The following is a 20,608-nucleotide window of genomic DNA, read 5'->3' as shown; positions in this document are numbered from 1 at the left end:
CATGAGTGAACCATCATTAGATTCTAATTAGGATAGTTGCCCTGAGGCACTTCTCGAGCAAGCCACCACTAAGAGAAGGCATGTGCTGCTGAGTGAGAACAATGGAAGCTAGGTGTGCTTGGAAGCTAGCAAGACAAAGTGACAACTTCCCCTCAGTCTTGCACAAACATTAAAGCTTCGTAAATTTTAATAGGCCCAATTCTACGATGTTAAACTTGTTCCTCAGCCCTCTAAAGTGACAGATGTTCCAGGCCTCCACTTAGGAAGCTGACATTTGTGCGTCTGTAGCCCTGATACTCAGAGTCCTGAAGTTGCAATGTATCTAAGTTTTTAGTAAGTTTCTTCTTTTGGAAGGATCTGTATGTCCCACTCACAGACTGTAAGGGGTAACACATTGTTACCCATTGGGGATTTTAATATATTTCCAATGTCTGCTGCTTCCCAGTCTGCAGGATCGAACGTTCATACAGTTAAAACCAGGATGAACGAGGCTATTGTGACGCAGTGTTCTCCCAAGGAGCACACATACCTCAAGTCAGAAGGCTCAGTTCTCTCTTAATATGTGTGCGAGAGCACGAGGGTGTGCGCGTTTGGTTTGTTTCAGAACTTCTCTTGCTTGAGTTAAGAGCAAGCACTGTGTCTCAAACGGGGATGGGTATTTCTTCTCAAGAAACTAGCAGGATTGAGGATGACGTCTCACCGGACCTTGTCAGTTTCTACTAGTTTACTAAAATGGACACCAAGAGGAAGTTCCAGGTGATAGAAGGGGGCTTTCTCTTCGCTCCCACTGTGGCCCACTCTGCTTTGGTGCTTCTAAGTTTTAGAAGTCCAAGCACCCACTTCAGGGTGTGCAAGTCAGTGGAGAGGTGGAGCTGAGCGCTGCGTGGGTCACAGTGTGGGGAGCCTGAGAAGGAAGTGGGGACAGAAACTCAACTTTTCAACTCCATGTTTTCCCTGTAATTTGTCCAATATGTATTTGCCATAAGAATAATACTCTTCTTTTGATGTGTGTAAGGATTTTCTTCGAAACATCCCAGGGAGCGTCTTTACATCTGACCTCTATGCTAAATGGGTCAGTATAACTGATGGAGAGAATGAGGAGGAGAAAATCGCTGCCACTCAGAGGTAACGATGCCATGATTACTCTACTGGGGCACACCTCCAAAGTACAATCAACATACTCTTAGGAAAATATTAGCTTATACTTTACAGCTTTGTCCACTAAAATAATGACCAATGCCAAAGAGTTTGATTTGACCACTCCCACGGAGGCCAGTTCAAAAACAGCGGCATGCCTTACTGCTCTTATTGAGTTCTTATTCTTCTCCTAGTCTTGTTAATAAGGAATCCTTGACCATTTTATACCTTCTGAATATGTTGTCGACGAAAATAATCCATAACCAATCAATAAATGAAAATTTGGGTGAGTTTATTCTGAGCTTAAATTTTAGGATTATAACCCGGGAGGTCTTTCCACAAAGGAACAGAGCACTCCAAAGTAGTGGGGGTACATAAGGTGGTTATATACCCTCAAAGAGGGTGTTTCACATGATTGAAATGTCCCTCCCACAATAGTCACAAGAGTGCCCTGTCGGCACAGCACTTGATAGACACAGCAGGTAGTGGGTCTGTTATCTCCAAGGGCGCAGCAGGAGGCAAGTCTATTGTCTCAAGCTGAGCAGTCACAGGTGAGCACAGCAATCAGTTTCTAGCCTAAGGAAAGATGCTTAATCCTTAAGGAGACACCAACGTTGGCAGGGGGAGGGAAGTTGCACCTTTATCTCAAGGGCCTTTTGCTCTTGCCATAGGGAATCTCTAAAGCAGATATACAATGCATGCTCAACGGCCTCGGTCAGGCCCTTTTGGAAAGACAAGGTCAGGTCCGAATTAGGTTTACACCAAAATGGCTTCCTCATATATTCCAATATATCCTATTACTTGCCATTTTTATTTGACAATATGAAACTGAGAGCAGATGAAATCCTTTGGTCCAAGAGAGATGCTAAAGGACCAATCTGCCAGGGATATGGTCTTACCTTTGTCAAACACTTAACTAGCCAGAGAAGTTCTTATCTGGTTCAGGAACTGAACTCAATGAAACATTTTTGCCTGGAACTTTGCTGGGATCTTACCCTGAGACAGTGTTCCTATATTGCTACCTTCAAAACAAAGGGAGCCTTTGAAATTTCATCGCTGTTTAATTTAATCAATGAGCTTTTGTGAACTTTAATTGAAGAGTTTCTGCAATGTTTCAGAGTTTTAAAATATATTTACATTAAATTCGATGTTAATAAGATGTGCCCAAATGAGAACACGTTCTAGGCGTTTCAGGGAAAATATTTCAGGCAGCATGTTTAGGAGGGCCATTTCTGCATTCTCGTGCATGTTCACTGGGCTTTGTGCCTGCTCTACAAAGAAGTCCTCTGTTCCCTTTCTCTGTATTTCCAACTTCCTGAGCAAAATGACGTGCTGTCTTTAAAGGTCCATTTTTGTGTCTTTAGGCTTCTGGATGAGCTGCCCAGAGCCAATGCAGAGCTCCTGCGCTATCTTTTTGGAGTGCTGCACAACATTCAGCAGCATTCGTCCGTCAATCAGATGACAGCTTACAACTTAGCCACCTGCATAGCCCCAAGCATTCTTTGTTTGCCCAATGCCTGCAGCGCAGAATTAGAAAGTGACATCACAAGAAAGGTAATGAAAGCTCTCATTTGCGTGCCCTAGGGGTCAGAGTCCCCACTTGGAACCCAAAATGGACGGTGTTAACTCTGACAGACCAGTTTTTGAAAGTGTATCCGTTGAGTGGCAGAGTCATTTATCCTCCTCTGTGGGGATGGGAAGGAGGGTTGTTAAGGGGGAACTGTGAGCAGTTGAGTCTCTCCTCCCTTCCTGTCCATGAGACTAAACTCTGGACGGACTGAACAGCAGAGAGAGGAGTGGCTCGATATGACAGAAAAGAACCTGGGCTTTGGAGTGTGACAAGCCAAGGTTCAACTCTCAGCCTAATCACTGAGGGATGTGTAACCCTGGGCAAAGTTTCCAAGCCATGGTTTCTTCATCACACGATGCCAACAACACCCAGCTCCTCTGGTCATTACTGGCACATCCTAGGCAGCTTGGGCAATATGAGCACCCATGGCTCCACACACTTTGGCCTTCCTCTGCCAGCTTTGGCTCATTCAGAAAAATACTTGGCTACTATTTTGCCTCTGCTATAGGGTGAGGAAACTAGTAAAAGATTCCAGAACACCCTATCAGAGCTACAACATGCCCAAGAAGATCATAGCTGTTTCCCAAGAGAGTTTCCCAGAAAGTAAGGGTGGGGCAGGCAATGCAAGAGGAGGGGCTGCAGCCAGACAAACTGAATGGTGTCTCTCCAGCTGCTTTCTTCCCTCACAAAAACCCACAGAAATCTCTGCTGCCCAAGTTTAAGCAGCACCTAAACTTACAAATGAATTTCACGTATCCGTGTCTATTGGGTGCTTTATAAATTTTCCTAAGATGCGATATGTCTATTATATCTCAACAAAACTGGAAAAAATGTTTAATGAAAATGAATAGATAAAATTTCATAAGAGACTATACATCTTCCCCCAAACATCCTATGTGGGTTACATTTGAAAATTGCCTTTGTTTTCAAGATGTAACCATTGATATAAAAATGTTAGCTTTTAAACTAGACCACAAATTATGCCTTTAGTCCACTGATGAAAAGTATTTTAAAACCTGTGCCCAAAGTACTCACGAAAGTATCACAGTTCGTTCTTAGAGAAAACTGGTTCTCTGAATTTTTCTTAGTATTCTTTCACAATTTTTGTTAGAGCCAAGATTCATGTATGAAATGTGATTTATAACTATGTCATATGAAAAAGAACACCCCGTTTTTACCCTTTTGTGTTGCAGATTTCTCTTGTGCAATTTTTGATTGAGAATTGCCTCCAGATCTTTGGAGAAGACATTGCTTCCCTCCTGGGGGAGAGCTCCATGCATTGTGATGGCAGCGAGAAGGCTGCAGATCCTTCGACTGACCTCGGAGAAGACATTGCTTCCCTCCTGGGGGAGAGCTCCATGCATTGTGATGGCAGCGAGAAGGCTGCAGATCCTTCGACTGACCTCGGAGAAGACATTGCTTCCCTCCTGGGGGAGAGCTCCATGCATTGTGATGGCAGCGAGAAGGCTGCAGATCCTTCGACTGACCTCGGAGAAGACATTGCTTCCCTCCTGGGGGAGAGCTCCATGCATTGTGATGGCAGCGAGAAGGCTGCAGATCCTTCGACTGACTTCGGAGAAGACATTGCTTCCCTCCTGGGGGAGAGCTCCATGCATTGTGATGGCAGCAAGAAGGCTGCAGATCCTTCGACTGACTTCGGTGAGAAACAGGCAGCGAGGCCGCCAGGGGTCATGGGAGATACCTAGACGGGGGATCCCAGAGCACATCCCAAGGGCAGTGATTCCCATCTGCTCCTCCTTCCACAGGCTGGCTCACAGGTCAGGCAGGGTTGCACACTGTTGTGAGACCAAAGAAAGAAGAAGTCGAGGTCTCTGACTTCAAGAAGTTGCTGGTGCAGCTCGTAACAGCTTTAGGAGACATCATGGGATAATAGAGTGTCTGGGAACATTTTCAAACAAAACTTCAAATCTATTATGTGTATAATAGACGTCCTCTGGTTGAAACCAGAGTGAGGGCCCCGAGGCGCTGCTGCTCAGTGGTCCCTGAAGCACCGAGGAATTCCAGTGCTCGTTGAAACAGATTAAGAGGAGCAGCATCATTGAGAAAAAAGGAGCTGACTTGATGTCAGACAACCTTTCAGAGTACTGCAGACTCCTGTGCTACCATTTCCTGGCTGTTTGATCTTTGTCCAATTATTCTAGCTCGTTTTCAGTTTCTTCATCTCTAAACTGTGGGGGGTAATAATGTTTAAATCTTAGGAGTGTTGTAAAGATTAAGTAAGATAATGGATGTAAAATAAATTTGTGAAAAAGTATTTAAGAAGGCTAGTAGAAGTGCCCCTGATGCTAGAGCTGGTATTATTGGCGCCTCGCTAATCACAGCTAACGGGCAGGAGTCCATTCTAGAAGGTAGAGTTTAGATTCAGAACCTGGGGGCCTGTATCATGAGCCCCTTCCTATTTTTGACATTTCTTGGTTTCAGACATTTACCTCAATGCTCTGAGGAAGTCTTTAGGAAAATCCATTTCATCGCAATGAGATGAGTCTAGTATCTGAGAATATGCTTATACTAAGACAATCGTTGGTTTTTCATTTCAGGAGTGTCAACCAAGCAACCTGTTGAATCCAAGCCAGTGAGAGTGATAGTGACTTACAAAAAGGCACAACTGCAGAATGACGCCGAGGCCCCACGTGGCGTGGGTCCACCCAGCTCCCTGTCTGCAATGCTTTCAGTCACTGAAGATTAGAGTCTCCATAATCATACTCGACACTTTCCTTTCCTTTCCTTCCTGTAATATCCCACCAAGAACGCTTTCTCCAAAATTCTACTACCTCCGTTATGTTCTCATCACGTAGACACCAGTCAGCTAATGCCCCCGAAATCATTTTCAGCCCCTTGTAACAAAAAAGTGTGTGGGGGTGGTGAATTTCTAGAAAAATACAGGGTCAGAAAAGGAAAGTTTTCGTAGCTCCTGGGAATCACCTCAGGACTCAAGAACAGTAATTCCTGAGCTTGAAGATTCCAGTCCTCAGTCACCACAGGGTCAGTAGATTAGATGGAAGGATCCTCTCAGACATCTCAGGAAATACGCTCCCAACTTGTAAGAGACCAATTTTCACAAAGTTAAACACATGAATCTCACACACTAGAGTCTAAACTTGAGTCCAAATGCTATTCAACTCATCTTACTGAGGAGACCAGTAAGGTGGTAAAGAATGTTTTTGAGTATAGTACTTTTATGGCACCAAGCTGGGGCCAAAGAAGCAAATTTTCTTTGTTGGACATAAACAGTTAATGTTTTAAAGGGTAATCAATCTATAAGCTTTGAATTTATCTTCTCCTGTGACAAAAATCTACAAATTAACATTATTCTATTTTTACGACACACAGTGAAGGACATCCAGATTTGGACTCCTCCGTCTTACACTTCCCATGCAAGGTTTCCTGGAGGGGAATCTGTCCTCCCTCTGTCAACTCTCTCTCCCACCCTTCACTTCTCACCCTGCTGACATGTGGCCTCTCCCTGTCTTCCTTTCCAGCAGCCTCAGTAGATCACATTCAACCGATGACCAAGCCCCTCCACCTGACAAACCAAAGCACATCTTCTGGGATTCCTAAGGCACTTGCCCTGCCAGGGTCTCGTAATTCCTGAATTCTAATCTCATTTCCCTGGTAGTTCACTTCTCCCAGGTCATGTTGTTTATCTCCATCTTCCTCTGTTTATATCATTTCATGGACTTTTCTACATCTCCGCCTAAACCCGAGGACTCTTCACGTCATTCCCAGGTGCCCTCAGCTCTCGTGTTGCCTCTGATTCCCTGCTCTCCTATCATCCCACCAACGCTCATCCCATCACAGACCCATGAGTGCAGCAGTGTCCTCTCTGGCCTCCCTGTCTCCAGTGGTGAAGTTGGGGAAGGATGGCCCCATGTCTGCCTCCCACCCTAATGTTCCTACTTCAGGGCAAGCTCCCTGAGCAGGGATGAGGCTGTCTAGCACAGCCTGGCATTCCACTGCCAACCACCAGACTCAACACCAGGTAGGTATTCAGTAAATATTTGCTATTGAAGACATACCCCTCACTATATAGGTCACGTGGTACTGCATCAGGATGAGGCCTGAACTGGGAGAGAGTCAGCTGTGCACATCTTCCTTTTTCTGCCCTGATCCTGAGAGCTGAGGGGGCATCAACCAGGGAGAGACCTGTGCATGGAATTCCTTCCTAAAGTGCACAGTATGGAAAGAGGGGGCAGTAACTTTGCAGTGGAGAAAACGGACAAGCACTACCTTAGCCAGGCGATCAAGGTCAACATCAACAGTCATACATCTAGTTAATAACAATGAACCTGTATAATTTCATCTGTTGTAACCAATATCCCCGATTGAGGTAAGATGCTAGTAATAGCAAACCAGAACAGAGGTGTATGGGAACTCTCTGTGCTGTCTTTCTTAAATTTTCTATCAATCTCAAAACTGTTCTAAAAAGTAAAGTCTATCTTTTAAAGAGTTCCCATTAAGTATAGATGAAAAATGGTATCTTGGGTTTTCTTTAATTGGACATGCTTTGTTTACTAATGCAGGGAAGTCTGTCCACATTTGGGTTGGCTACTTACATTTGTTCTTCTGTGGATTGCTGATTGTCATGTGCCCCTAAGGTTTATGGTTATCTGTTATGTGACATTAGTGTAGTCATAGCTCACTGACACAGTCTCATGAACTACCAGAGTCCGAGGAAGTATTAACTGCCTGCTTTTCATTATCCAAATACCCATTTTACTGATGAAGAAATGGAGATTCAGAGAGGCTGAAAAATTGAACCAAGTCCACATTTAGTGTCACACCTAGACCTTGAACTCATATCTGTCTGACTCCAGAATTCCCTAAACACCACACTATACTGGGAAGTACAAAGTGTGTGACATTGGCAGGAGGAGGGGGGGATCCTGACAGCTGTCTGGGTGTCCAGTGACAAACTTTAATTCTGTATTTTAATGAAGTGATGACACCCCAACGGGGGGCACCATCCAGGCAAACTAGAAGTATGTAGGAAGTCCCTGAGTGGCTGCTGTGAGAAATGGCTCATGAGGGCAATGAGCTTTGTGTTCCAAGCAGAGGGACTAGAGTAGGTCACTCCAGACCTACTGAGAACAGCAAAATGGATCCTCTGTAGTCGCCCTCAGAAGAAATGCAACTTTCAGGGGCCAGCAGGGGACACAATCTCATGTCATACATCATCATAATTTAATGTTGGCACTGAAAACTGAAGCCAGGAAGGGGTATCGCCTCTCCTCAGAATTCTTAAACAGCATCCAAGCTGTGGGGGACCCCATTCACCAGCACTTGCTTGTCAGGTCTTGACCTCAAGAAATTGGGCAGAAATCCAAAGGCTCTGGACTCAAGGGATGGGATTTGACCTCTGGCTTGGCTGCCTGTCTTGTACAACCTTGAGCAAATCAATTCACCACTGGGGTCCTTGCTTTGTTCATATCAAAACAGGAACCACTGCCCTACTGACCTCATAGAATTTTCCAGCAGATGAATAATAGTACTGATGGCTAACAGTTACTGCACAGTCACTACAGACCGGTATTTTGCAGGCATCATCGCATTTAATACTCACGGCAATCATGCTGGCCACGTACTTATATTATCCTTATTTTATAGATTGGAAAACAGCTCCAGAGGAAGGATATCGTTTGTTTGAGGTCACCCGGTTTGCGAAGATGAAGTCAGAATTTAGAGCCCATGTTGTTCACCGATGAGTTACGTCACTAACCACGTTCCAAAGTGACGCTAGATGGAAAGAATGCTGGTGCTTCAGAGTCCTGGGGCAACCTTGAGAAGCTGCAGAGGAGTGGATGACCACGAGGTGGGGCATGGTATTTATCACTGGGTGGATATGCAAGCTGAGGGGGTTTGGAGAAGAAAGATGCAGAGAGAAATGAGCTTGACTGGGGAAAACGAGCAGAGAGGGAGAAGAGAGAGTTGGGGCAGCTGCCAAAAGGAATGGAAATCTAGGAAGACAGAGCTACTCGAAGGGGATTTTGAAGAAGCTTTGCTCTCAGGTGTACTTTGTGATAGCCATTCTCTGGCCTCCACTAAACCTTCAGGAAAATCCCTACTTTTCCTCAATGCCTTTAGGGATGGATCCAGGGTTACTCATTGTACTGCTCATGGATGGCAGTGCTTCATTTTCATATTCCCACCTGCCTCAATACTTGTTATCCTACTGTTTCAAGATAGGAAAACCAACTCCTATCATAACCCCTAATGGGTTCTATCTGGTATCTCCTACGGGACTTAAGGGTAGTAATACTCTACAAAAATCAGTTGGTTTTCTAATTAACAACAAAGAACAAGATTAAGAGGATATTAAGAAAGCAGTTCCATTTCCAAAATCATCAAAAATAATAAAATAGAAAAGGCTGTAAACTGAAAAATACAAACATTACTGAAAAAAACGAATTTAAATAAGTGAAAGGGCAGCCATGTTCACGGACTGGATGACAATACTGCACAGGTATCCATCAATACCACCCACAGCGATCTCCACATTCAATGCCATCTCATTCAGTGCTCACCTCCCTCAGGTCAATCCACAACGTCTCCTGCTCTTCCCTGTGGTTCCTTGGTTGGGAAAGTTCTGGATAAACATCTGTTCTTTTGGATTCAGATCCTAGACACCTAACACTCAATAATTCCATGGAGCTCTTAAAAAAATCTTGATTAGGGCCCAGTACATTACAGTCACAGGCTATGAGAGTTTTTAGTACAGCAATGGGAGAAGAGCCCTAAAATAGGGAGGAGGTTCCATTGTAGTAACGTTCCTGTTCTATCAGCCCTCACACTGAGTAAAACTACAGAACTTGATTAAAAATATATTAGCTACATCAAACAGTCATATAAAGTAAGGAATTTATATTTATTTTAAACTAATATGCATATTATAAAATTACATATAAAAACATAAATATATGTAATGTATTATATGGAGAGAACTTCGTATGTAAAATGCATTATAATGTATGAAATGCTACATATTGCATATTATGTGTTACATGTTGCATCTTATATATGTTGTATATTATATGTTACATATAGAGAGAGAGAAAAAGAAGAGAGGATGTAGGGCAATTTCATTTTCCGATTCTAGGAAAATAATGAAACCCAAACCATCAGGAACGGTATCACTTGAGCAGAGCATAGGTGCAAGTACCATCCGTGTTATATGCAGAAACATTCACCTTGACCCCAGGGGGCATCTGGGCTGAGACTAGATGACTGGAATCTCTGGGCGATGGTGAACACAGAATTGGGGGACAGCAGATATGAAGACGCACTGAGCCACATGCCAGACGCCCCAAGCGCAGAGAGAGCTTGTGAGCTTCTAGCGGTGGAGACTTGACACACTGCGGGAGAGGAAAATGAAGTTACTGGACCCGCTGAAACAGGACTCATTGATCCTCTAGCCCATGGTGGGCAGTGTGCATGAGCGTGGTCCTTCAGATGTAAACAGCACAGCCCAGGGAAAGCTCTGACCTGGGTCAAGCAGCATCACCCAACAGCCACCAGGGGGAGCTCCTCCCTGCACTTTCCTGCTCTGTGAAGGGCCCCTGCGCCCCGGGTTCTTCTCCCATATCCAGCTTCCCAATCCCTCCATTCACCACTGGCTCCACACCTTCCCTATAGGAAGGAATGATTCTGACCCATGATGCCTTGAGAGTGTCTGAGACAGTTTCTGGGGTTGGGTGAGGGCTCCCTGCAGAGGTCAGGGGTCCTGGCTCATTACTATGGCCTCCCAACTTATTCGTGATGGAATATATAATAAATGCGTTAGCTCTAAAAATGTCCTAATTTTAGTAGCTATTTATAAGTAGTATGTCATTAGTCATTTATTTCTATATTTTACAGTGACTTATGAAACCTGATATTATTTGTGTTTTTCAGATAATTCAATTATTTTTTCTAATTCTTCCTTTTCCTCTTGTTTTAGATGCTCCTTCTCTTCAAATTTCGTGCTCATCAAAGTACATATTTTTCTGCACTGTATCAAAGAATCCTTTGTTTAATAGAAGACACAGAATAATTCAGTATGGACCTTTGTCTGAGGTGAGTTGGGGCTCTCAAATACAGATGACGGGAAAGGAAACAATAACCCTGCACATTTTATGAAACGATGTGCTAGCAATCCTGGAATGAACATAAAATCATATTTGATTTCACGCTGTGAGAACGCCAATGTGGTGGTTAAATTGCAAAGATTACTGGAGAAGTTTTGTCTTCCTCCTGCTCCTCTCTAATTCCAAATCCCCTCAGCTGCTCTGCCCGTTCCTTCTGCCCCAGATAACACTGCTGAGGGAAAAGGGCATTTAAAATGCTGCATAACGTTCACACCAACTCGGTCAGACTCATTTCAGTGTCATTCTTTACATAATACAATAAATAATATTCTTCTCATGATTCATTCCAGAGACATTGACAAACTCCACACAATGAAATGCCTAGAGAGACAGTAACATAGGGACACAGGAAGTACTAATTTGCAGTCTCCTGTACAACTAAGACTGAACAAATGTCACAGAGGACAGGAATGACCTTGGTGGTGGTCAATAGGGGGACTGCCTTATAACCATTTATTAAGCTCTGCCCGTATTTTGGTGCATATTTTCAAATTTATTTTGCGTATATTTTTAAAGCATTGGTAATATATAAATATTGTTTTATGTAAAAACCCCAACAGAACCTGTCTCAGACCTGGTCAGTATCAGGATTCAAGTTACTGGGAGTTGTTCACTTGTTGAATTTAGAAAATCAGATGGCAATTATTTGTTCTCTGGCCAGAGTTTCATTTGTCATCTGAGAGAGAGAGGCTGCATGGGGCTCACACCATTTGGCCCAAACAGAAGTCTGCAGTCGCTTGTCAAATAAATGTCTTTATGTTGTTGCATATGCAAAATACCCTTCTCTTTTCAGGCTGAGTAATATTTCTTGGCATTATCGTTATCTATTCATCTGTCGATGGACACTAAGCTGTTTCCATATCTTGGCTCTTGTGAACAAGGCTGCAGTCAACACAAGAATGCAGATGTCTCTTTGAGATTCTGATGTCAATTCTGGTGGATATATACCCCAAAGTGGGATCGCTGGATTGTGCTGAGTGAAATAAGCCAGTCACAGAAGGACAAATATTGTGTGATTCCACTTATGCGAGCTATCTGAAACGGTTCAACTCACTATAGTTGACAACACTGCATTGTGTCATTGAAATTTGCGAAGAGAGAACTTAAATATGCTCCCAAGAAAAAGAAAGAGAAGAAAAGAGAAACCTGTGTGGTGACGGATGTATTATTTATCCTGATGAGGGGAATCCTTTTGCAATGTATCAAATCATGTCATTGTAAAGAGATAACACGTTTATTTGGCAGTGATGCCCTATTAAAACTGGAAAAATACCCCCCCAAACCAAAAAAGAAGAAAAAAATGTCAAACTCACAGAAACAGAGGAGAATGGTGATTGCCAGGAGCTGGGGGAAGAGGAAAGAGGGAGCTGCTGTCCGACAGGCACAAAGTTTCAGTCGTGCAAGATGAGTAAGTTCTAGAGAGCTGCTCACAGCTCTGTGCCCAGAGTTCCCGGTACTGCAGTGTGCACTTATGACTTGGTTAAGTGGGCCGACCATAGGGTAAGGGTTCTTACCACAATAAAAAAAAAAAACTGGGCAATTTCTGGTGATCACAAAATGCTTAGAGTATATAACTGAAGGAGTAGTACATGAAATATCAAACTTCAAAATTAGATAATTTCGAAGAAATGAAAACTAGAATTGTTTGACGTTGAAAGAATTAATATCTCACTAAATGTATTCTCTGAAAAAGATGTACAGTGTTTATAAATGCAGCGTTGAGAGGATCTGATGGGGTGACATTTTAATAAACTACTTGACGTTTAGTGGATACTCAATAAATGTTCGTTCTCCTTTCATTTCTGGTAACTTTGGACCCAATTCCTTCCCAGAGGCATCAGAAGAGATCACATCCATGTGCTTAGAGAACGTCACGTGTGCTCTGCGTCCTCCACGTAGGCAGGGCGGGATGGCTGAAGTGGGCTGGAGTCCCCACAGGTAGGTGTGTCCCTGGTCAAACCTTAGCACGTCAGGTTCTAGTAAAATAGTTTCTCCTTAGAGCAGACTTTTTAAGAACAGAATGCTCTAGCATATTTCAAAATTGTTCATTTTTTCTTTCCTCTGTGAGAAGCACAATATTTTTTCTCAGACATTCACTGTAAGAAGCAGGTCCAGCTGCTGGAGGCAAAACTCACAAAAGTTTGGGCCCCTGTGACCAGGTCCTCCTGGAGTTTTAACTCTCTGAGGGTCCACACTTGTCCACACTGGGCCTCCTGCAGATTGTCCATTACAGGTTAGGCTTCCCTGCCCCAGCACTGGTCCCCTCGGGGGCTCAGTTGTGATTCTCTGCGTTCACCTGTGAGTCTCCCCAATCTGGGGGCGGCAATTTGCCCTATGACCTCACTGCTCTTATGAACCTAAGAACAGCTGGAGCCTTTTCAGTTTGTTCAGCTGTTTAGTGTTTGGGGATGGAGTGGAGACTTCCAGGCTCCTAACATCATGGACCAGAAGCCAGAAGTCAAGCCAACACCTTATTTGTTTTATTTATAGCTCTTCTAATTAATACGGACTGGACATATAATAAAGGGTCCATATTTGAAATGCATAATTTGATACCTTTTGACAATTTATACCCCTTTGAAAACATCAGCACAATCAAGAGAGTGAACATTTCCACCCTGGCACAGTGCTTGTCCTAGGCTGTGCTGCTGGCACTTCCTGCCCCAGCAGTGGCAGGCTCTAATCTGGGCAGTGCTCTGCCCTGCTTGGGTGTCCAAAGGCCTGGCCACTGGGTGGGTGCCTCCAGTCCGGAAGTGTTGAGCCTGGTGCCTGGACCACCCAAAAAGAAATGGTCCTAGTTCCTGAGAGCAGGGGTCTGATTCGGTCCTCTCTTCTCTCCCCAGGTGGCTGGAGATGCTCATGTTCTATCCCAGGACCAACAAACAGAACCAGAAGAAGAAGCAGAAAGTCAAGCCACCCACGCCACAGGTAGGCAGTGGGTTTGCCAGTTGGTGTCCACTTTGTGGTTTCAGAGATGAGGAGCTGGGGCAAAGCGAGGGTACCCCAGAAGATTCAAGGGCTTCAGGACCCAGCCTAAAATTAGGGGTGAGGGAAGGAGTCAGGTCAGGGCTGAGGTGGTCACCAGCCCTGCACGTTGTCTCCATCCTTCCAGTGGTCTGTGGGCTACAATCTGCATGCTCCTCTTCAAGCCACAGGGCAGGACCCACTACAGGGACAGGGTGGCCTGCTTGTGTGGTCTGGGGCTGCCCCAGGAGGCTTCCAGCCAGGGGGCAGGTGCTGAGAACCAGTAGCAGAGCGTGTGTCTCTTCTCCTGGCTGTCCTTCCAGCTGCTGGGAGGCAAAGAGCATGCCAGGAGGGGTTGCTGGCTGCACACACTCCTCATGCGCCACAGTCCAAGGAAGGACTCAGCTCGGTTCCACTTTCTACACAGAGATGCTCTTGCAGAGAGCAGGCTGAGAAAGGGGAGCCAAGTGAAGGGCAATTCGGGGACCCCACTCTTGCTCTGGGGCCTTGACCATAAATGGAAAAAATTGGTGCTGGTCTTGATTTTTGTGCCCCTGCTCTGACTCCCATGTGACCAGAGTGGGAGGTGGCTGGGGTGGTCCCACCAGGTCCAGTCCTTCCCCAAAGACCCCTCTCCTCTTCCTTCTCTTCCCCAGCCAGTGTCCAGGGGCTCAGGGCACCAGGAAAGGTTCTGAGCCTCAGTGAACTGATTTGCAAAATGGGCTTGTTTTGATCCGGTTATAGGATTATTTGTGAGCTTGAAAGGAGGTCTTGGGCCCAGTGTGGGTGCTCAGTAAATGTTATTCCTTTCCTCTGCACTCAGGCTTCACTGTTACCAAGTGTTCTTGCCTGATCGAGCCTCGCAGTAACCCTGAGAACGAGCAGAGTGGAGATTGGGGGTCCCTTGGGCATCTTGCAAGGCCCAGAGCCTGGCAGAGGTCCAGGCATAGCAGAACATGGCTACCCCCAGGGTTCAGCAGTCCTTCCTGGTGCTCTCTCCTTCACTGAGTGGCAGAGATCAGCCTGGGTGGAACTGGGTCCCCCTTCTCCTCTATGCCCCCCGGGTCTCCCCTGGATTTGCCTGCCCTGGGCTGCTGCACAAACCCTCCTACTAGTAGAGTGCAGCTCTGGGCCTGCTCTCAGCTGATGGTCATTGTCTGCCCTCTGTCTACCCTCCCCAAGGAGTCCTAGGCTAGCATCCTCTGGAAGGTAGTGTCCCTGGCAAAATCAAATGGGAGTTGTTCCTGGAGACTGAACAGCTTCCTGCAGGGGAACAGCAGACACACATGCAAATCCCCCAAAGCTGGCTGGTTTGAGAGAAAAAACTCCCAGGCAGAATAACAGCGTTCAGGGTTACGCTGCGTTTCCATAGTAATACCTTGGAAATAGTGCCGTAGCAGACCTCCTGCCTCCAAATAAGGCAACTGCAAGTGCAGAAGACACGCTCGGCCCAGACCAGGGAATTTGATGGTGCTCCTGCTCCCTAGCCGTTCCCTCCCCTGTGACGTCCCCTCCCCCAAATAATGCTGGCCTTGGCCAAGCTTCACCTTTTCTGTTGGTAGCAGGAGCCATGTGATCACAGGGTGGGAAGAGCCCCCACTTCCCTGAGGGTCTGTTAGAGCCCGGGTGGTCTGGGGTCCCAGCCTCTTCCACTCAACCCCTCCCAAGCCCCAGCAGAAGCCAACCAGGCAGAGTCTCTTTTCCTTTGCCCCTTGCTCCTCAGAGCATCACCTTGAGGCTGCTGGTTTCTGGAAGCTGTGAACTTTCATCAGGGCCACGCTGCTGTGAGTCAGTCTCATGGGGTGAGGTGGGGCCTTTCCAGAGGAGAGCTGCTGATCTCTGAGAAAGCCTCCCTTCCTCAGCCTGATGCCAGAGTCATTCTAGTGCACCAGAGGAAGCTGAGGGGGAAGTCTAAAGCCTTTGGGGCCCCCGTAAAGGCAAGAACCCAAGACCCCATACCTGGCCTCTGTCTCCATGGCCTGGGAGTTTCAGATCAAACCAATGGGGAGCTGATACACCCCATTCCAGGCCAGAACCCTCCTTCTCATTGGGTTCCTGCTCAGTTTCTGTGCCCAGGAAGTAGAAAGAAAGGCTGTCGATGAAACCCCTTCCAGAGAGGTTCCATGGAGGTGACGGAGGCTGCTTGGCCCGGGCCTGCCTTCCTACCCTATTTCCTCTTTCCTCTTGCTTTGAAAACCCTTTCTGAGTAGCCAGATAAATAGCACAGACTTCATTATAGCGTTGACATCCCTGAGCAGTGCCGCTGTCCTGGCCACACAGGGACATAGAAAACCTGGTGCCTCCACTCCTTCCTTGTGCACAGGCACTCAGGGTCTCTGTCGGCATGAGCTCCAGCATCCCTCCCCGCCACAGTGGTGACAGTGTGCGGAGCGGTAGCAGTGCCATGTGGCCCTGGCCTGGCCTGTGAGGCATCTTACTTTCCACATACCTGCTTTGGAGAAGAGAAGCAACTTTCCCTAGAGACCAGGCTTCCTCCCATCACCCACCCAGCCCCTCTCCTGGAAGCCAGCATGGCTTTTCTGCTGCCAGACTGTCCTTCAGTCCCCGCTGACTTGATCAGGCTTTGGCTGCTGTTCATGGCCCTCATTCTCTGGGAAGAGTCCTCCAGAAGCAGGGAACGTGGGGAGGGATCTGGGGATGCAGCCAGCCCTGCACAGGTTGGGGGGCCCTTGGTGTGGGAAATGCATGCATTTCCCTTGCATTTGAGGCCTGGAATTTCCTCTGCCTCTTGCAAAAATTAAGCATAGATCTACCATATGATCCAACTATCCCACTGCTGGGTATTTATCCAAAGAACTTGAAAGCACAACGGCATAAAGATACATGCACTGCTATGTTCATTGCAGCATAATACACAATAGCCAAGACATGGAAGCAACCTAGGTGCCCATCAAGGGACAAATGGATAAAGAAGATGTGGTATGTATACACAATGGAATACTACTCAGCCATAAGAAATGATGAAATCCGGCCATTTGTGACAACATGGGTGGTCCTTGAGGGTATTATGCTGAGTGAAATTAGTCGGAGGGAGAAAGTCAAATACCGTATGATCTCACTCAGAAGATAAAAATAACGACAAACAAATACCTAGCAACAGAGATTGGATTGGTGGTTCCCAGAGGGGAATAGGGGCTGGAGCAGGGCAAAAGGGGTGATTAGGTTCACATGTGAGGGGGTGGACTATAATTCATTTTTGTGTGTTGAACATGATGCAGTCTACACAGAATTTGAAATATATCACGATGTACATCTGAAAGCTATATAATGTTATAATCCAATGTTACTGCAACTAAAATGATAAAAAATAAAAACATAAATTAAATTTTTTTTTAAATAATGAAAATTTGCTACCAAAACAACACAGTAATGATTCATAGAGGCAACATATTAAGAGGATACCAAAAGTGCAAATGGAATATTTACCACATGTATATTTTTTTATTCCCAGACTGTGCTTTGTGACCTGCCTTTGCCTGGAGGAGTCACACCTTGCATGCTGATAACAATTCTGGGCACAGTGAAGTGCAATGCAAACAGGTGAACAGCAAGATTAGCAAGTCTGTCGTATTTGCTGATTGGTTTAGAATTTTTAAAACTACACATTTAGAATCTTGGCTATACCACAGTACGGGATTATCCTATAAATCAATATGTATTCCCAATACGGGGACAACGTTTCCCTCACTGAATCTTAAACCAGAAGAATCAAGAATAAAACAGAGTCCTACTTTCTGAGGACAAAGAGGAAGAGCAGGAAACCCATTCTGTTGGTGTTTCCTGGCAGTGAAAGCCTTAGAGCTCAAGGAAACGTGGAGCTTTTGTAATGTGACGCCTGGCTGTCTCTCCACCTCTGAGCCATACATTGTGTAAAAAACCAAGCATGCACATTATGTCTACATGCCCATCAAAAACAAGGTGTGAAAACAAAAAGACCCCACTGGACATTGTTCCGAGTTGGTCTGAGCGCTTGAAAGTGATGCCACTCTGTCCTGATGTGCGTACAAACCTCCCCGCAGTTGTGCAGGTCACAGTGCAGTCTCGGACCTTGCGAGCTCAGCTGCCATTTCTATCTTCATAGTGGGGGCAACAGCAGGGTCACAGATTCCTATGGTGTTAGCCTGGTCTACAGCTGACAAGTGGCAGGATGGAGAACCCCAGTTTTCTGAGCAGACTCTATATACTTAGAAGATTTGAACAGATCCCTCAAGTTACAAGACTTCCTCAAAATAAATCAACCTTTGCCATTGGAACTGGTTTGACTGAGGTGAGCTAGGATGGGGTAAGATTGGAGCTAACTGGTAAATCCGTGCTGATCCATGGCTGCCCTGGGATGCCTGGGCCTGGTGATCACCACTGGTTATACCTACGTGTAAAACAAGAAGGCTAAGGATATCCTGAAGCTGTCCAGTACGCCCGTCCCTGAGGTCAGTGGTACCACTAAAGCTACTGCAGCCATTAATTCATCTGTGTTTCTGGGTCTTATGACCAGGACACAAAAGGCACAAAGTCAAGCTGTGCACACAGGTTTATTCAATAATTTGCAAACAGACTCCATGAGTGTCTGTCACCTTTTTCCTGGTGAGTCAAAGGGAGCCACCTCCTCTGTTAGCAGGAGATAGACTCAGCTCTGATCTGATCGCTTTACATCCAAATGGCCCACTCACTCCAACCTCCAGCCAGCTTCCTCTGGTTCCGCATGAAGGTCACCACCCTAAGCCAACTGCTACTTCCACACAGCCTGTACAGCTTCTGATGGCACAGTTCTTCCCTGCACAATAAAGCTTGCCTCACAGCAAAGTACAAAACATATATACCCTCTGCCTATGTCCTCGTCCATCTTTCCTCCCAACATAAGGTAGGACCCAGCACACCTTACCCTGTGCACACAGCACTCATGATTTTTTAATATCTGCTCTCCTCCCTGTACGACCCCTCTCATGCAGGACCACACTGATATACATATCTTTGCTTTATTTAGGGTTATTGCACTGGAAACTTTAGCTCCAGGAACACTAGAGGTGCAGACTGACACTGCGGCCACTCAGAACTAATTCTGGTTGAAGTGGTTAAGGTGGTCTAAACTGAAAAAATTATTGCTTGGTCCTGCAAATTCTATGTGAGGAATTACAAGAAAAAAAGAACACTGAAGGCAGTAGAGATGACAGTATCTTGCTTTTCACTGCAGAGGAAATATAGGCATTGGATTTTCAGTCAAATACAAATTCTATTGCCATTGGCTATCTTGGTCTTTTCCCTGTGAATTTAATCATTGGAAGACACAGTGTGGTGTATGTGTTCATTACTGGGTGAATCAAAACATACAGAGAATCATTGTTAAAAGGTCTAGAGTGCAGACGTTGCTTTAAAACCAGAGCACATGCTGATTCTGTCAGTGCTCTATGGGGTTCGCTGAGACACTGAGGGAAAGAGTTAGTGATTCGACAGCCAGGACTTGTGTTTGCCTTGACATCCAAGTGCAGGAACTGGGGTCAAAAAGCCAAGCAGCACTTTCGTGGGGTTGGCCCCGTGGCCGAGGGGTTAGGTTCTGGCGCTCCGCTGCATGCGGCCCAGTGTTTCGTTGGAGCGAGTTCTGGGCGCGGACATGGCACTGCTCATCGAGCCACGCTGGGGCAGTGTCCCACATGCCACAACTGGAGGGACCCACGGCTAAGAGTATACAGCTATGTACCGGGGGGCTTTGGGGAGAAAAAGGAAAAAATAAAATCTTTGAATAAAAAAAAAAAAGCCAAGCAGCACTTTCATTAGTTCCACTTGACATCATGGAATGTTTACCACATTTATTGTCACGACTTTACAACTTAGCATCGGAATACTGAACTTTAACGATGTTGTCTAGCTCTTGCTGTGTCAGGACTTGGCTTTTGGTTAACTATGAGGAAGCCGAGTATTTGAAAGCTCTTATTTGCCATTAATTAAAATTAATGGGATTAAAAGCAGGCTGGCAGGGCAGGAAGGAGGTAACCGTTATTCTCTGCAAAGTAAGCATAAAGTGCCCTCAAAGTGACCCGAAAACCTCTGTGAGAAAACCTTGAAGACCTTTCATGGGTAGAGGTGGTAAAGGGGGAATGACAGCTGACTAGAATGACGTGACCAAGACAACGAGGCAAAAAACTCAGCACGTTGTCTTGCTTCCTGTCAGATGCTCATGTATTACATCCAGTCCTTGGCCCAGTGTACCGTCAGTGTGATTTCTGTTTAGAAAATTGTCAGGTATTTATACAATGATTTGCTCTTTAGAAAATTGCATGTTCTTCACTTGATACAAATGCACAGCTTGAATCATTTTACTAACTCTGGTCTTTGGTTTAAAACAGGCTTGCTTGAGATTTCAAGAGAGGGCATGATGTCGCCTTCCACTGTAACCTGCGCTTCAGTGAGAACAACAGGGGAGACATTGTTTGCATTACAAAGCTGGATAATATCTGGGGAAAGGAAGAAAGACAGGCAGATTTCCCCTTTGAAAGTGGTAAACCAAAGTAAGTTATTGCTACTATGAGATATTGAAAATGTCTGTTGCTCATGGGACTCGCTCTAAACCACAATGCCCTTGAAATGAATTTTCATCAGCTCCCCTGAGACACCTAACTAGGACATCTCCTCCCAATCCCAGGGGACCAGGCACTGCAGGCTGGAACAGGGCAGGAGCACTGACCACAGGACCTTGGCACATGTCAGGATTTGGAGATGGCTCTTTAAGGAGGTGAAATGAGGTCCTGATGCAACGGGACTGGGGTCCTTATGAGAAGAGGAG

The 20,608-nt window shown here is 45.6% G+C and overlaps 2 protein-coding genes across 3 annotated transcripts in view; both read left to right on the top strand.

Moving 5' to 3' along the window:
* The window catches only part of LOC138924615 (rho GTPase-activating protein 20-like), an 85,358-nt gene extending 73,192 nt beyond the window's left edge, over nt 1–12,166 (top strand). For both annotated transcript variants that reach the window (XM_070269697.1, XM_070269698.1), the window contains 7 exons: nt 1,016–1,125; nt 2,502–2,691; nt 3,901–4,366; nt 5,266–6,707; nt 8,333–8,537; nt 10,662–10,777; nt 11,642–12,166. In XM_070269697.1, coding sequence (XP_070125798.1) covers nt 1,016–1,125; nt 2,502–2,691; nt 3,901–4,366; nt 5,266–5,414 — 915 coding nt within the window. In that variant the 3' untranslated portion in view covers nt 5,415–6,707; nt 8,333–8,537; nt 10,662–10,777; nt 11,642–12,166. The remainder of the gene's footprint in view (nt 1–1,015; nt 1,126–2,501; nt 2,692–3,900; nt 4,367–5,265; nt 6,708–8,332; nt 8,538–10,661; nt 10,778–11,641) is intronic.
* LOC138924616 (myosin phosphatase Rho-interacting protein-like) lies at nt 12,124–20,303 on the top strand. The gene is made up of 5 exons (XM_070269699.1): nt 12,124–12,256; nt 12,681–12,786; nt 13,692–13,776; nt 17,285–17,373; nt 20,172–20,303. The coding sequence occupies exons 1-5, from the start codon at nt 12,253–12,255 to the stop codon at nt 20,179–20,181; spliced, it is 294 nt and encodes a 97-aa protein (XP_070125800.1). The 5' UTR covers nt 12,124–12,252; the 3' UTR covers nt 20,182–20,303.
* The last annotated feature ends 305 nt before the right edge of the window (nt 20,304–20,608 follow it).

This window comes from Equus caballus, chromosome 6, assembly GCF_041296265.1.
Source record: "Equus caballus isolate H_3958 breed thoroughbred chromosome 6, TB-T2T, whole genome shotgun sequence".
Taxonomy (NCBI): Eukaryota; Metazoa; Chordata; class Mammalia; order Perissodactyla; family Equidae; genus Equus; species Equus caballus.
This window is presented reverse-complemented; position numbering and strand designations above follow the sequence as displayed.